Here is a 15711-nt window from a genome sequence, read left to right as displayed (position 1 = left end):
CTTTAAGAAAGTGAAGGCACTTTTACCTGGGAAGTGGTTTTCCTTTCTGCTGGGTAGTGCAAGGGTTGTTACAGAATATTTTGGTACGGGGGCTGCTGGCTGGCAGCCACCAGACCCCTCTGTGAAAACAGGGGGAGCAGAACTGCCACCTCCTGCAAGTCTCAGTGTTTCTAGTAAGTTGTTTGAGTTTAATGGTTGAAGCTGAAGACACTGAAAACAGGCAAATTACGGAATGTGATTAGGTGAGACAAGGTTTTTACTTATATTAATAGTGGTTTTCTTTAAAGAAAACCAGACCCCCTTCTTGTTTCTGGAGAAACATTCTGAAAATGTGACTCCACTTCCCTTCTTGGTTCAAAGGATTGCCCACAAATTATGACTTTGAGTGACACCTTTAAAACAAGTAATGATGGAGAAGAGAGTGGCCTGATTCACAATACTTTAAAGCTCAAGGCCCAGAGTTGTGTGTTGAAGTCTCTTTGTGGAGAAAATACAGATGCTAGAAAGGAAATGCTGTGTACACCTGCCTGCCCACGGCAGGGAGAGGAGCACTGCTTTGGGGTTTGCTGGGTACAAGCATGGACTGTCAGCAACACAGCCTTGCCTGGGCTCCCACTTTTGGGGGCCCACAGGACACATGATGCAAATGTGAGTTTTGCAGTGAAGCCCAAGTTGATGAAGTCTCTCATATTTGACTTCCACTGGTAACACTGCCACAGCTTTTCCTCAATAATACTTTTAACCCAAGAGCATTTATAAAACTCCTTAGGAAGGTAAAAATTGGGGATTACATTAGCTGCTCTGCCACTGATCTAATTTATAATCTTAGATTTGTCTTTTAATTCTCAGGAAGCCCATAAAGATTCTTCTGTTAGAGGCCTTACTGGAGCCTTGTCTGTGGCAGCAGAGCTGGCTGTTGTGACCAGCTGCATGAGCCTCCTGGGACCAGGGCATGGCTGTGGAGATGGGAGCCCATCAAAGCAAGGGTCATTTCCAACTTCACCAAGTTGCTGAGACTTGCTGGCATACAGGAAATCAAGGATGTGACTGGTTCTGCGGAACACTGGAGTAAAAATGAACATACCTTTGGTCTTGTCTTTGTAATACCAGTGCATGTATTTGTTTGCTCAGTGGGTATATGTATTTGGAATTTTATAAATATTAACAGGGATATGGAAAATCATGGCATTGGTTACTGTTTGGAAGGCAGCTGCACACAAAAGCATGCAGGTAGGATGTGTGAACTTGAGTGGAAAATAATTTGATTTAGGGTATGGAGGTAGCACTGGACCCCTTTTTCCTGTGTATGGGGCAGCCTGGGACTTATGCTTGGCTTGTCCTTGGGGTCTACAGGGAGTGAGGTGGTCTCTGCAGGAGGCTCCTGGGATGCCCCTCTCCTGCCTGATGCCCACAGGTGACTAGTGCCACTGCCCATCACTCACAAAGCAGGTGGCCAGCAGGAAGGGTAGCCATCCCAGCTGGAGAGTGGGCTGCTCCCATGGATCCAGACCTTTGGAGGGCTCGGAGGGCCCTTCTCATCCAGACCCCACGACTACTCGGGCCTGGCTGTGCTCTGCCCCTTCCATGCCATCTTGCATCTCCCTCTGAGACAGCCCCCGGGTGCTGGCACGTCTGCGCAGGCAGGTTTGACCGCTCGCAGGAGTTGGCTCTGGCAGCTAAATTATAGGTGCATGTTTTTTGTATTTTCTTTTTTCTTTATTTTCTCCCCCTCCCCTCCATCTCTCCCGGAGGCGCGAAGCCGCGCTGCTCCCCCGCATCCATCCCCGCCGTCCCTCCTCCTCTTCTTCTCAGCCAAACTTCCCTGCGCTCCCGGCGGGGGCTCGCGGCTCCGCCGGATCCCGGCGGTGCTGCCGCGGCGGCTCCATGCCGCGGCTTCGGGCCGCCCCGGCTCCTCCCCTCGCGGTGTGCGAGGCAGGCTGCCCGCCCGTCTGTGTGTGTGTGCGCCGGGCCGCCGCCGCCGCCGCGCTGCCTCTCCCAGCCGGGCACAGCCGTGCCGCGCTGCTGGCGGCGGCGGCGCCGCTCCGCCACCCCGGGCGGCTCCGCGCGGCCCCGCGGGTCCCCGCGGCGCGGCCGCCCATGCGGGCCGGGCAGCGATAGCCGCGCCGGCTCGGCTCGGCTCGGCGCTGCGGGGCGCGGGCACCACTTCTCTGAGTCCTCCCCACCACATCGTTATGGACCTATTCGACTTTTTCAGGGACTGGGACTTAGAGCAGCAGTGGTAGGTTCTTTTTTTTTTTCCTTCGGGTGGTTTGTTGGTTTTATTTTTTTTTATTTTTGGTTTGGGTTTTTCTCTCCCCCTCACCCCGTATCCCTCCACCCCGCTCTCCTTCTCACATCTGCCTCCTTCCTCCGCTCGCTGCTCGCTCCCCGGTGCCGGAGCCTTTGTTGGGGGTGAGCAGCGGGTCGCGGTGCCCCCGCGGGAGCGGTGCCGGCTCCGGCCACGCTGCGCGACCGCGGCTCCGCAGCCCCGAGCGGCGGCGGGGGTGAAGTTGGCTCGCGGGGGTCGCGGGCAGCGAGGACGGGACGCCGCGATGTGCCGGTGCCGCCGCGGGAGCGGCTGCAGCAGCTCCCTCCCTCCCGGGCAGCGGAGGCGATGTGTCCCCAGGATCGTGGCTTTGCTAATGTTGTGTTTACTGCTGTCACTGACAATGTTCCTTTCACGGGGAGAACCGCAACTGTAGTTTTTGCTGTGTGGCACAGTTCGGCTGTGAGCCCTTGATCGGTGTGGGGGCTTCTCTTACTGGTTTTGCTGGTTTCCTATTCTGGATGGAGCGTTATTGAAGTTAGTTTTGGAAGTGGGAAGATCAGTACCCGTGATATTATAACAGGTCTTTTTTGTGTTTGTTTCTTTCCCCCTCCATGCTTCTTTTTCTCTCTTTTTTCTTTCTTTTTTTTTCTCTAAAATGGAATTTTAGGTTTATATTGCTGTGCAAATAGATGCACGTTTTAAAAGGTCGATGCATCTGTTTAAGTGCATTGTGAACTTGTTATCAAAGTGAATGTTAAGGAATTTTTGATGAGTGACAAGTAGCTGGGAAAGTTAGAATTTGGGTAGGTATTTAGGCACTTCCCCGGCTGGTTAATGAGATTATGCTTATTCTTTGTCTGGTTTTATTGGCGCTTTCTGTACTTTGCAGTTTAGCAAATATATTTAAATTCTTATACTGTGCATGGTGAAATTCGGCAGTTGCGTACTGCTTTGTTAAATGCTCTTAGGCTGGAGTGCAATTTGCCAAGAAAGAAAGAGACTAAAATACTGTGTTTTGTGATCCTAATCTCTAAATGTCACACAGATTATATGTGTGTATGCATGTGCAGTTGGACTTTGTGTTTTGTAAAGGGTTTACTTTACTTTGTTGATAATAGAAAGGTATGTCTACGAAAAAGATGATATATCTAGTTAATAACTATCATTTTGCCAAACATGGTCTAACAGCAATACTTGCAAATCCATGGTAATCAGAACCAAATACCTGTCACCTTCCATTTTACAGCAATTTGGAGTAAATCCTTGCAACTGTAAATTACACTGTATCAATATTAATCTGTTAGCAGGCATTTTGGATCATGTGTGTGTTTTATCAGCTCTGCATAAACCATTGTATTGCATCTTTTAATAATCACGCTGTTGTTATTTAAAAGTAATAATCACAATAAAATTAGTGCTCAATTAAATATTATGCTTCCACCACACTATCTTTACTCTGCTGCACTAATTTATTTTGCAGACAACTGATAACCACTGTATTACCACTCAAAGAATATTTGCGTACAATTTGCTTAATTTACAATGTGGGTAACATCATTAATTTAATAGAAGCTGTTACAACCCAATATGTGGGTGTAGTTCAGATGCTAAGCACATTATAGGTATTGAGTTTTAGTGTTTGCTTAATAACTTACTTTCATTTGGCTATGGTTTTATGTGGATTTAGAGATGTACCTCAGAAAGAAGGGAACTCTTGTGCCTCTCTTTTCCCACAAAATATGAACATCTTGCCACTTATTCTAGAAGTTCCTTTTTCTTGCTCTTTTGTACCATGAAAATGCATTGTTCTTAAGGTCCACAAGGAAAGAACATTTTCAATTTGACTGTATCAAATTGTTTGATATCTGCACAAACTATGCATGAACAGGCGTTCACACGCAATTACTTTTTGCAGAGATCAGTTTGGATTTAGCTTTTAATAATCCAATTAGTGTATGCAAGTGCACATGTATATAATATATGGGTACATAATCTACACATACACACAAAGGTGACATGTATTTTATAATACATGTAAATATTTTTGTCTCTGACAAGTAGTTGCGTTCCTTACAGGGAGTTGAATGTAGCTCATCTATCCATAAACATATGTGTATATATAATCTGTTATATATACATCATCCCTCCACACCCAGAAATATTCACTCACCCATCAAGATTTATTTATTGTCTGTGTATCGATATGTTGTGGTTACTTGATAATATTTACAAATAAGTATAACATGATATGTGAATTGCTGATTCTTATTTGGTGCTGTCCTCCTTCCGCCTGTAACCTGGCCTTTGTAAAACATGTTTCACAGGCATTTATAAGGCAATTAGGGACCCTCTTCTGCATTCCTTGCAACCCAAAACTTCTGCTAATCTGTGCTGCAGTCGCCAAGAAGACAAGCTCAGGCCTACAGGGTGTGGGGGTGTTTGTATTATCTGTATGCAAACTACAACAGAAACATCATTAGCCTGAGAAATATATTAAAAAATTATAGCTTGAGCAGAGGGGTTTTTTTATCTGATGAAAGGTATAAAGGTAAACTTATTTTGCTTTGCCTTTATGCCAGGAAATTACTTCCCAAAAGTTTTGAGCTGATGGGAAAAATACGGTTAATTTCCCCACACCTCCTATGGAGGTACATTTCTGTGTCACTTCTTGAAATGTATTTGGTCAAGAGCTGTGGTTGTTACAGCATGTGATGCCACTACATGTGTGCTGAAAATCTCACCTGGCATTTCAGCTGATTAGTAGGAGGTTTGTCCTGATACCAACTGCACAATCAGCCCTTTAGTTTCCCGTGTTGGGAGAGAGCACAGTAGTACCAGAATGGGGTGTTTCATTGAAACTTCATGAAGAAAGTGATCGGGAGAATAGCCGGGAGTTGGTGTGGGGGATCTTTTTAACACTTGGGTAAAGTGTGTAAAATAAGGCCACAAATATCCTCCATGGATGTTTTGCCAGACTTGAAAAAATGAAAAATACCCAAAACGATTTAAATGACTGTAAACTCAGGCTGAGATGAAAGGGCCACAGCTGAAGTCTGCTATGATTCCTGGATGAATAAGAAATGTTCACCTGGGCTTGCATTTAATATGAGCTATTCTATGTGGGAGAAAGGAAGGGAGATGGATATAATGAAAAGCTTGAATGCCTGTTTGCACCAAGGGGACCACTTGCTGTTAAAAATCAAATTTCATCTTTTAAATCACTTTCCATGCTTGTCTGTGGTAACCAAGTAAATGAAATCTTGCTGTGTCCTGGGACCATGTGGCTGGATTTGAACCTGCTTACAGAGTAAGGTGGTGTCATTAATCAGCTGCTGGAAAACAACAAAACCCAACAAAGACCTGACCACCCCAGAATATATATACCTCCTCACTAGGACAAAGGCAGAGAGATTTGTGTTATGTTATATTTATTGTTGTTGATATTAATACTTTTAAGTCCTTCAATCTTAAAAAAGTGGAAGTAGAGAAAATATTTAGTGGAAGAATGCACCTTGAGATATGTAAATTGAAACCTGGCAAAGGAAAATAAGATGAGCAGGTAAGAGTGTTGTCCTAGCTGTGTGGCTGTGATGAGGAAGACTTTTCACTGCAGAGAAACAAGCCTCTTGTTTGTTTTTTTTCTTTTTTATATTATGTATCGCAAGTAGCCTAATTAGAGCAAAACCAGCAAACTGTCAGTTATACAGGAAGAGGCTTAAACTCACTAAACTGTTATATAAATAGAAAGTTCAAAGGTCTGTTTGTGGCTGACAAGGCTGAGAACAGGCCATCTGTGGGCCAGGTTCCTCTCCTGTGTGAGCACAGAAACACTGCATGCCACAGCAGCGTGCTTTCAACATAGTATTCAACCTGGAGGGGGTGATCCTGCTCTCCAGACAAAGGTGAACTGTTCCAGTTCCAGCCTTGGCCATTTCCCCCCCTTCACCCACCTTCCTTCTTCCCTCGTTGCCTTGTGCCCCTGCAGAAGACCTTCTCAGTTACTGTTCTTTCACCAGGGTCTGCAATAACTCACTCAGTGAAAAGTCTTCTGAACAGTGTTGTGTTTCCGATGGGAATGTGTGAAATAGAGTACAAAATTTTTTTGAGGGTGATGGTGAGAGCATTAGTATAGGAGAAAGTCACATTTCGAATGGAATTCTATAAGGTTTTTCTCCCCCTCCCTTCTCCCTAAGAAATATCACAGTTGAATTGCAGTTACTTTTTGGATCTGTATTACAGACATCCACAAGTAATTATTTGAAAATGTTTCATTTTCAATTTGCTTTGAAAGTGTAAATGGATGGATTGTGTGGCTGCTGGTGGGTGTGTGAGGGGGATTAGATGCTGTCAAAACAAGCAGCTGAGGAAGACCAAAAATAGTCTTGGGCCAAAACCTGTACTTGAAGTACATTCTGATTTAGTAATTCTTCCCTGGCTGATATTGAACTCCATGGAGTGTAAATCTTAAAAGAATTTGGCTGTTTGCAAACATTAAGCTCACATCTATCCTATGAGGCAAAATTACTATCAGTTTAACAGCATTTGAATTGTTTTCCTAATGATTCATTCAAGAATTTAATGACTTTTAAAATATACAAACTGGGACAGAGTAGATATTTCAGATATTGTTCAGCTATTCTGAAGCCGGGCAGAACTTCAGAGCATTTAAGCATTTTGTACATGAATGCCAATTATATTTTTGGGCTTTTCTCTTTGAGTAAAAGATGATACTGTGATGCAGGTCCTTGAGTCAGGCAAAATGATTCCTTTTGTCTTACAAGGCTATTTCTGCAACCTGGAATTTTAGATAAATAATTTAAAGGGAAAATGTGACGTTCTGTGAAGTATTAAGTTAAATAAATACACTTAAACGGTCTTTGAAAAAAAATGAGGGGATGCTGCTGGTCTTTTTGTGCTCCTTAGGAATGAGACTGTTCTCCAGCATTGTGGAAGGAGTGTTGTGGTGCTTTTTGTGTATGTGGCCCAAATTCTGTTTTTGAGTCAAGTGAAATACCCAACATGTGACATGGGATGAAACTGGCTCTAAAACTTAGAAAAAGTATGTGGGCCTTCATGTAGCAGGGTCCACAGGCAAGTGTATAGTTGTAAGCGTACAAGTTGTCCTATTAAAACAACTCTGAATTCAAGTAAAGTTTTACTGAACTGGGTTCTTTTTCATTCCCAAAATGCTCAACATGCTTTACTAATGAGTAAACCCCAGTTTTTGAGGTATGTGGTAACAAAAGCTGATGTTATTTTTGACTGTATAGTACGTACACATCCATTTCCCCGAAATCTATCAGCAGTTTTACACAATTTCACATCCAGAAGAAATGTAAATATTAAATCTCATTAAAAAAATTAGAGGAGTTGTAGGAAACGTTTTATACACTAAACCCATGAAGTGTGTGGAATAAGCATCTAAATAGATAGACCCTATCTTATATTTTCCCTGTGCCTTTAGTTTGAGGTAATGACTTTTTTTTTTTGTGGCAGGGACTTGAAGAATTTGACTCTTGGATGCTTGTTAAATGTAAATAATAAATGTGGTATAGTACCCATGTCTTTCTCCACCTTGGGCCTGAGTCAGTAGCAGGTGATGCCAATGGAAGAGCTCCCAGTTGACTTCAGAGAGTACCAGTTTGACTCTGTTTTGGCCAAGAGAAAGCCTTCATTAAATGTGGAGCAACTCCTTAAAGACCAAGATCAGCAAGGGACTTTGCATATACCTAACACTGTGCATGCGGAAAAACTCCTCAGAGCCCAATTCTGAGCCTGGCTAATTCAAATTTACTGCCTTTCTTTTACAGAAAGAAAAGAAAGATGGAGAGGGCAGCTTGAATATTTTGTCTTGATTGCAGTTAACAGAATGGATTTTCTAAAGCCATCAAACATCTATTAACACTGAAAATGTGCCACAATTCTGGGTTTTGCAATGTTACAAATTCTTTCTTAAGCATTGAAAAAGAAAATAGTAAACCATGTAAGGTGTCAAGTTAATTTAACCTTCCAGACCACTCATAATGTAATATGGTTAGGAAGTCACAATAGTGACTTGAAAAGACAGTTCTTTCATCTTTTTGTTGTTACTGAATCTATATTGATGCTTTGTAACCAAAATATTTGTTTAAATTGCTTTAGTAGCTTTGGTCAGAGGTCAGAAGGTGCATTACTCCTGACTAATGGACAATTGTAGAGATTAAAAAATGAGAGGAAGGATGGCAGTGTGTGTGTCAGTAGCTTTTTAGCACCATTTTGAATAACATCTAATGAGGCAGTTGTTTGACCAGAGGTACTCACAAAGGGCATGTGATGTTAAATCTGCATTTGTGAGGAAAGATTTTAAGGAATGAGCTGGAGAGCTTGTTTTCAGCTACTCTGTACTGGAGTGCTGTCTTGCAGAAACTTTATAAGAATTGTATATTGCTCCTGAATTTCGGCAGGGCTGAAATCAGTGCAATCAGTGCCTTGGGTGTACAAGGTTGGGCTCATAGTGCTGAAAATATATGGAATTCAAGAGCTGAGGTAAGACAATAAACCAGAACTTCCTGCAGTTAACTTTGCAGTTACTACAAACTGTTTTATCTTGAAGAGACTATTTTTCAACTCGTACATACTGATCAACACCATAAATTATTATGACTTTTAAACAAAGGTCTAGTAAGTAGTTTCTTCAGTAAAACTTTATCATTTTTTAATAACATTTTATGAATGTGTTCAAATCAAGCTACAGAGAGAAGAAAACTCTACCTGAGCAATTTTTTCTTTGTGACCTCAGTGTTAATCTGTGTCTTTTTACTGGAGATTATTGTTGAGTTCTTATTCCATGTAATTTGGGATGGTGAGTTTTAAGGAGAGTTGGAGACAGTACCACAGCTAGAAACTGATTTTCATTGTAGGTGGAGCAGAGAATGGGGAATGCCATTTACTATGTGTGATGTGTAAATCTTGTTTAGTGAGGAGCTGTAGTCAGCAGTTCAGATCCCTGACTCAGATGCTGCATGGTGTTACCAGTTATAGTAAGACATGAATAGCCCACTCATAATTATATGTATTTATAGGGGTGGGGTATTAACAACCAGCAAAGAAGAAAACAAGATAGAGCACCAACTTAAAAATCACTCAGTTGTTCCTTTGACAAGTATTATAATAGCTATTTTTGTATAGCTGTGGGTGTACATGGTGTTGTGGAATGAGTAAATTCTCTAGCTTTACGTTGCTTGCAGTGCCTGGGGCTCAAACCTGCAGATGGCTTACTACTGAGACTGGTGCTTTTTCCTCTTGGCACTTTTTATGGCCTGTTGTCAGGATACAACTGTAGAGTTTTCTTGGACATCCAAGTGTGGGCCCTTATGAGTGGTGGTATCTGCATCCTACAAAGGGATAGACACCTAAAAGTAAGACTGGTAAAAGCAGAGCGGTATTTGGTTTATGATTGGTGCTGAGAAGGTGATTTCTCAATGAAATGTTTTTTATTTAAAGTATTTGTACTGTATTACTGGTTTAGGTCAAGATTTCACTTGTGTGGGGGAAAAAAAAGCAAACAACTGTCAGTAGAGAAAGCAAATGCAAAGTTCTAAATATAAAATTGCCAGATCCCATTTACTTCAGTTTCATGTCATGATAGAAACTAGGATCATGCAGTAATACAGTGTTTAGGTGTGTCTGTTCCTATGCTGCAGTCAGTAGTCATGCTTATATTTGAGAATGTTGTATTCAAGACAAAAAATATATGTCTGATGTTATGGACCTCTTTGCCTAGATGTCAGTGTATGAGATAATTTTTGGAACGTTGTGCTGAACTCTCAGGTGAGGCACCCATAGCATGGGGGAGCCAACTCATCTATGAAAACTTTGGGTTGCTCTTTTGAATGAGAGGGAGATTTTTCTTCCAGTTTCTTTTCTGTAGAACAATGGAGTGACATTCTTCCTGGTGTTCCCTATGAAGAATAATGATGAGGAATTATCTCCTCTGTCTACAAGTATTTAAAAACTCATTAGTTAGGGTCTCTGAAAGAGTTCCAATACAAGTCAGTGGGTGTGGTGAAGCCAATTGTAATGGGGAACGGACTGGGCCCTGGGGCTGGTGGTCAGCAGGGAGGCAGAGCTGTAAAGAATACTGTGCATATGCTATAGTAAGCATTTTCATAGATCTCCTCTGTGGGAGAGGACAATGGCTTTGGAGCTCATATTTACTCAAAAAGCAGCCCTTTGATTTTCATGGCTTTATGCTTCATTGCACATTGGAAAGCCCATTTGTCTTCACCAAGCCTTTGAAGAGGGATAGGTGAAGGGATTGAAGCAGTGGCCAGTGGCTGAGGGTAGTGGTTGCTTGGAGAAGGAACTAAGTTGCGTTACTTTTTTAGTGGTAATACTTGAAAGAGTTGTTTTCATTTTTAAGTTTGTGAAATCAAGGTGAATATATCTTTAGGAATAGAACATGAATTCTCTTACTGCCACCAGCTGCTTCACTGTCTTTGGAAAGTCACTTGGTGTCTGTCAAAATGGGGCAATGATATTTATATCTGTGGTAATGTGCCTTTTTTTATTTTTATGTGCTCAGGTGCAAAGCAGGAGAGAGACTAGCCAAGTGTGTATTTGTCTGGCTTTCTACTCACTTTTTCATCTTCCTGGGAGTCAGCTGGGAACTGGTTTTGGTGTTTTCTGGACTCTGAACTTCACCCTACCTGTATAGTCCTTCACTAGCTTGCTTGTACAGTGTTACCTCCAAGAAGGGTAGACAGTGTTGATTGTCTGTGGCATAGCTGTTACATAGAAATTCTTGTGTTGAATGCAACATCGGTGCTGATGATACTAATATGTTTAGAAAAATGGGGTGATGTTTCTAGCCACAGACTCCTCAAATGTTGATTTGGGTCTCTGCTTTACTTCCTTTTGTAAAGTGAAAAGCATCTCAGAATTTTACTGCTGGACTGAGGCATTTGTTTCAGAAAAGTCATTGTCATTACCCCTTCTTATACATTGGGAAATGGAAAGAGAGGAGCCCAGTGACTTCAAGAAGGACTCTAGGCTGGTCAGGACTGCTGGCAGCTGAGTTCCACTTCACTGCTTGCCAACTGCGATGGGTTTATTTTCCTATTCTGTGGGAGTGTGATGAGGTTAAGTCCCTTAATGTTTATGAATGTTTATGGTGATAGAGGAAGACAGAAACCTAGGCAGATGTATTATTAGGGGAATGGCAAGCCTGTAAAGAGAAATGGGGGGATTTGGACAGAGTGTATCTGCAAGAGAAGGTAATCAAGGCAGAGAAACTCTTCTGAAGGGCAGAATGGTGTGTACACTTGATGTAGTTTGCCCTGCTCTCAGCTGGACAGTGAAGGCCATGGACCTTTTGGAGACAGAACCATCTTGTTACTGCAGAAGGCTTGCCATTTACCATGTCTTACAGCGAAGCTTTGTATATGCAGCTGTAGCTTAAATAAACGTCATGGCTTGGATGCTTCACTGAATAGGACATCCACAGTTTTTCAGAAGCATTGTTGCTCTTTGAACCAGCTGCCTTTGTTTCTAGCAGGCCACTGCTTTGTTGGTTAACCCTGGACGTGCGTTTTCTTCACATGTGTTATTAAAATGAACATACTTTCTATTTATACCACTTGGGGATACAAATTATTGTGTTGTGTTCAACAGGCACTAGGAAGAGTGCATCCTGTGATTAGGGAAAAAAAATGAATACAGGGCAAAATTTCATTGCAAGGTCTTTTTTTTTTCAAGGGAGAACAGGCAGCAAAAACAATTATTGATCTTTATTTTCATGTCCATGAAAAGCAGGAGGTATTTGCACGTATGGGTTTTAGTTGATTGTCAGAGGAGTGTGGTTCTGTAAATAACAATGGGCTTTTGAAGAAGGGAGTGAATTTTGATGAAATCCTGTGTATCATTTTAAGGCAATTAGGGACATTATTGGTGTCGTACATACTTTAGAAGCATTGTCTTTGTGGCTTTGATAGTTGTCTGTGGGCCAGTAAATGTGCACTAGAGGGCTGAGCTGGAGGCCATGCAGCTGGTTGAAGTTTTTCATTATTTAGTCAACTCTAAACCATACTTAGCTACAGCTTCCTTTGCTTTCATAGTCCATTTCAGGAGCAGATGACCTTTACCTACTCTGTGGTAGAGCTCCAGAAACACTGTACAATTTATTCCATTATTTTTGTTACTGCTCAGTCTTTTCTTCTCTCTTTAAAAAGCCCTTGCCCAAACTGGCTCTTCTTCAGTGAGCACATGGAGGGATCATAGATAAGGAAACATAAGTAAAGAGAGTTTTGTTATTTGTAGAGGAAAACACCTGTGTGCTCATTTGGAATCATAAACTCCATCAGCAGGACGCTGAGCATATTTGGATTGTAGACCATGACTAGGTGTTGTCCTCATTGGGATAATAAATAATACACCTCCCTGTCACTTCACTCTGCTGTTTCTTTCCCCATTACCCAAGACAAGCTGTTGTGTGAGAATTTTGCCTGGTTGTAGACTGCTCATGAATCTTGCAGTACATGACATGCAGACATCTAACAAACATGACTAGAAACTGCATAAAATACACAGACATAACACAGAAGTCGTATGTTTGAAAACACGTTAGAGTTCCACAAATAACCTGATATCTAGGCGGTTTTTTCCTCCTGTATATCCATAACCAAGAATATTTTGCTAGCTGCATTTTAACCAGATCAGGGTTATTTTAGATTTTGTAATAATTCTCATTTCTGTAAACTCACACAATCTGCCTATAAATTCAACTTCAATGATAAAAGGTCTCATCAAAAAATTGAGGCAGGCTAGAATGTTTGGTTAAGATTTAATATCTTTCTAACTAATTAAAAGCAATGTCAATATATGCTCTAGTATCTTTGGAAAGAAGAGGAACATAAAAGACACAGTTCCATTGTATTGGGTTTTTTGTAAACAGTTAATGGTTAGGTGGATATCTAAAGCAAGGACAAGAGAATTGATAAGCCTATTCCAAAGGGCTTGAAAAGTTTAAGTGAATTCTAAATGTAGATTAGGAGCAAATGATGACAGCCAAGCCAGCATTACCTCAGTTGATTAATTTATAAGGATACTGGTCAATGATTTTAACCAACAGCTATGCATAGTAGAATCCTAATGGGATCTGTCTGTTAAGATTACATAAAGTAGAGCATTTGATTTATTTCATAGCCTTCCAATGCTCCACTTTAACTTCATACAAATAATGCATTAGTCACACTGGATAAGATGGTGTATTGAATAAAGTTGTGATTTTGTCTGCTTCTTATAATCTGATTTTTATAAAGGATTAAATCTGTTTTAGTAGTTTATTCATATCATAAAAGAGATTGTCAGTTGAATGAAATCTTTACATCTGCCACTTTCTATCTCATTAGAAAAGACAGTAACATAAAGTTCCTCGTTTCCTCCCAGTCTGTTTTATCCCCTGGTGTGTGTGAGTGTATATATCTTTTGTACATGTTTATATATTATAATGTCAGTGTGTTTTCAGAGTTGTGGTTAAGAATGCGTCACAGCTTTGGAAGGGATAATACCAGGGGTTATAAACATTCTGGCCAAGAATATACCCAGCCAAGAACAAATGGGGATGTGGCAAGGGGGGACTGGCAAAAATGTGGAAATGCTGTTTTTAGCAGTGTGACCATGTGTGTGTGCGCATAGTCAGCCTGAGCAGGTATCCGAGTGCACACAATCCTGCAGAGAGTGTGCCGGCGTCAGTGGACACGAGTGCACGCTTAATGATAAGTGCATGTTGACTTATGGCTGAGTTAAGAGGACATGAAGGCCGGGCATTACTCTGGACTTAAATGTGAATTGGCAGTTGAGATCAACTGTCATTCATCTGTCACGCTTCCAGTGGTTTTAAAAAACAGTATTCTAGTTCGAATGGGTGGTTGTTGGTTTTATTAGGTTAAATATTTAATGGAAAATTACAAATCTAGGCATTTTTTATCCATTGTTGATGGAGCGTTGGCTTACTGTTTGTGTATTTTATTGCTTTTGTTTAAATGTGTGTCATTGCAGGATGTTGTTATTACCACTAGCAGTTGTTTCTGTATAGACCTTTAAAGTCAAAGCAGCAGATCATCTTTTCATAGATGTTTTCTTATTTGTATATAAGGTTCTTTTCATTTTTATTTAATCCCATTAAGTATTTAGGGGCAGTCTTGGTTTTCTGAATGTCAGGTTCTCTTGGACTTTGATGTTGAACAGAGTACTACTAGCTCTTTTCGTTGCCTTTTTAGTCAAAGTAGATTCTGAGGATCTTGATTCTTCCTTCTGAGGACTTGCTGAGGATGAAACTTCTTTGTTACATTTCCATTTGTTGATACATGTTGCAGTTTTACTGGCTCTGGCCTTTCAGTCTTGGCTTTTTTTCCCACCTACTTGAAATCAGTAGGAGTATTTTGCTATAAAATATGTAGTCAGGCTCTTCTCTGTATCAGGTTGCCTCCTGCCAGCTCTGGTTGCAGACACAGTGGGAGCTCTGGGGTGGGCAGAGCGGTTTGGGCTGGGCTCTGCCCTCACAGGGGCCCTTGGGCTGCCAAGTTGTTAACACAGAATTATACCCATCTGACTCCTAGTGTAGAGCTGGGCCTGTCTTTGAAACTTCCTCAACCAGACTTTAGGAATCACCCTGCTTCATTTCAGGAGAGATGACAATGGGGCTTAGCTGTGCTCCACACTGGCCGATGTCTCTACAGCAGTGCTGCACTCACTGCCTGAGCCCTGCAGTCACAGCTGACTCATTTTGAGCTTAAATTGTGTTCATGACTGAAATGGAGGTAAAAACCCCTTTTACTTCTCACAAAAATGTTTTTGGTCGTGTTGCATTCCCATGATAAAGAATGGTCCTCAAAAGGGCAGTAATGTTTGCTGAGGTAGAGAGTTTCTGGGACCAAATTTGGGGAGTTGCACAGTTTGGTTTGCTAAGGGCAGGTAGTTTCCATTTGGCCTCACTGAATTAATAGTGGCCTTCATCTTTCTCAGCTCAATTTAAGTATCCCCTGCTGCAGGTTTACCTACACATGTGAAGCAGGTTTGATACTCCAGTATTAACATTCAAAGCAGGTGTTATAAGAAGCAGAGTTTCAGTATGTGCTGGTGTGCAAACTCCAGTGGCACTGGGAGAGGTGGGCATTGCAGGGAGCCTTCCCCAGCCACCTTCCTTCTCAGCAAACCTGGCCTGTTGGAGGGGTCATCCTGGAGCTGCACGTGGCTGGAGCACACACCCATCACTGCTGGCAGAGGATGCCCAAGCCTGGCATCTTCTGTATGCACAGCTATGGAAGTATTTGTCAGCTTCCTCATATATGTAGTAGCATGACTTTAGGGATGGAAAGCATATGCTGGTTACATATGGGTCTAGTTGCTTTTCAGGAATGGCAGGGAAAGCTGGACCCACAGTTTTGTAATACACTGAGGACTAA

General features: G+C 41.8%; 1 protein-coding gene across 5 annotated transcripts in view; it reads left to right on the top strand.

Annotated features, from left to right (window-relative positions):
* The first annotated feature begins 1721 nt into the window (after nt 1-1721).
* AFF2 (ALF transcription elongation factor 2) overlaps nt 1722-15711 on the top strand; it is a 334844-nt gene continuing 320854 nt past the window's right edge. For 4 of the 5 annotated variants that reach the window (XM_071569499.1, XM_071569498.1, XM_071569501.1 and 1 more), the window contains exon 1: nt 1722-2239. In XM_071569499.1, the coding sequence (XP_071425600.1) occupies nt 2193-2239 (47 nt within the window). In that variant the 5' untranslated portion in view covers nt 1722-2192. Of the gene's footprint in view, nt 2240-2748; nt 2850-15711 lie in introns of those variants that run through there. The other variant, XM_071569502.1, reaches the window with a different exon arrangement.

This window comes from Pithys albifrons, chromosome 14 (assembly GCF_047495875.1).
Source record: "Pithys albifrons albifrons isolate INPA30051 chromosome 14, PitAlb_v1, whole genome shotgun sequence".
NCBI classification, from domain to species: domain Eukaryota; kingdom Metazoa; phylum Chordata; class Aves; order Passeriformes; family Thamnophilidae; genus Pithys; species Pithys albifrons.
This window is presented reverse-complemented; position numbering and strand designations above follow the sequence as displayed.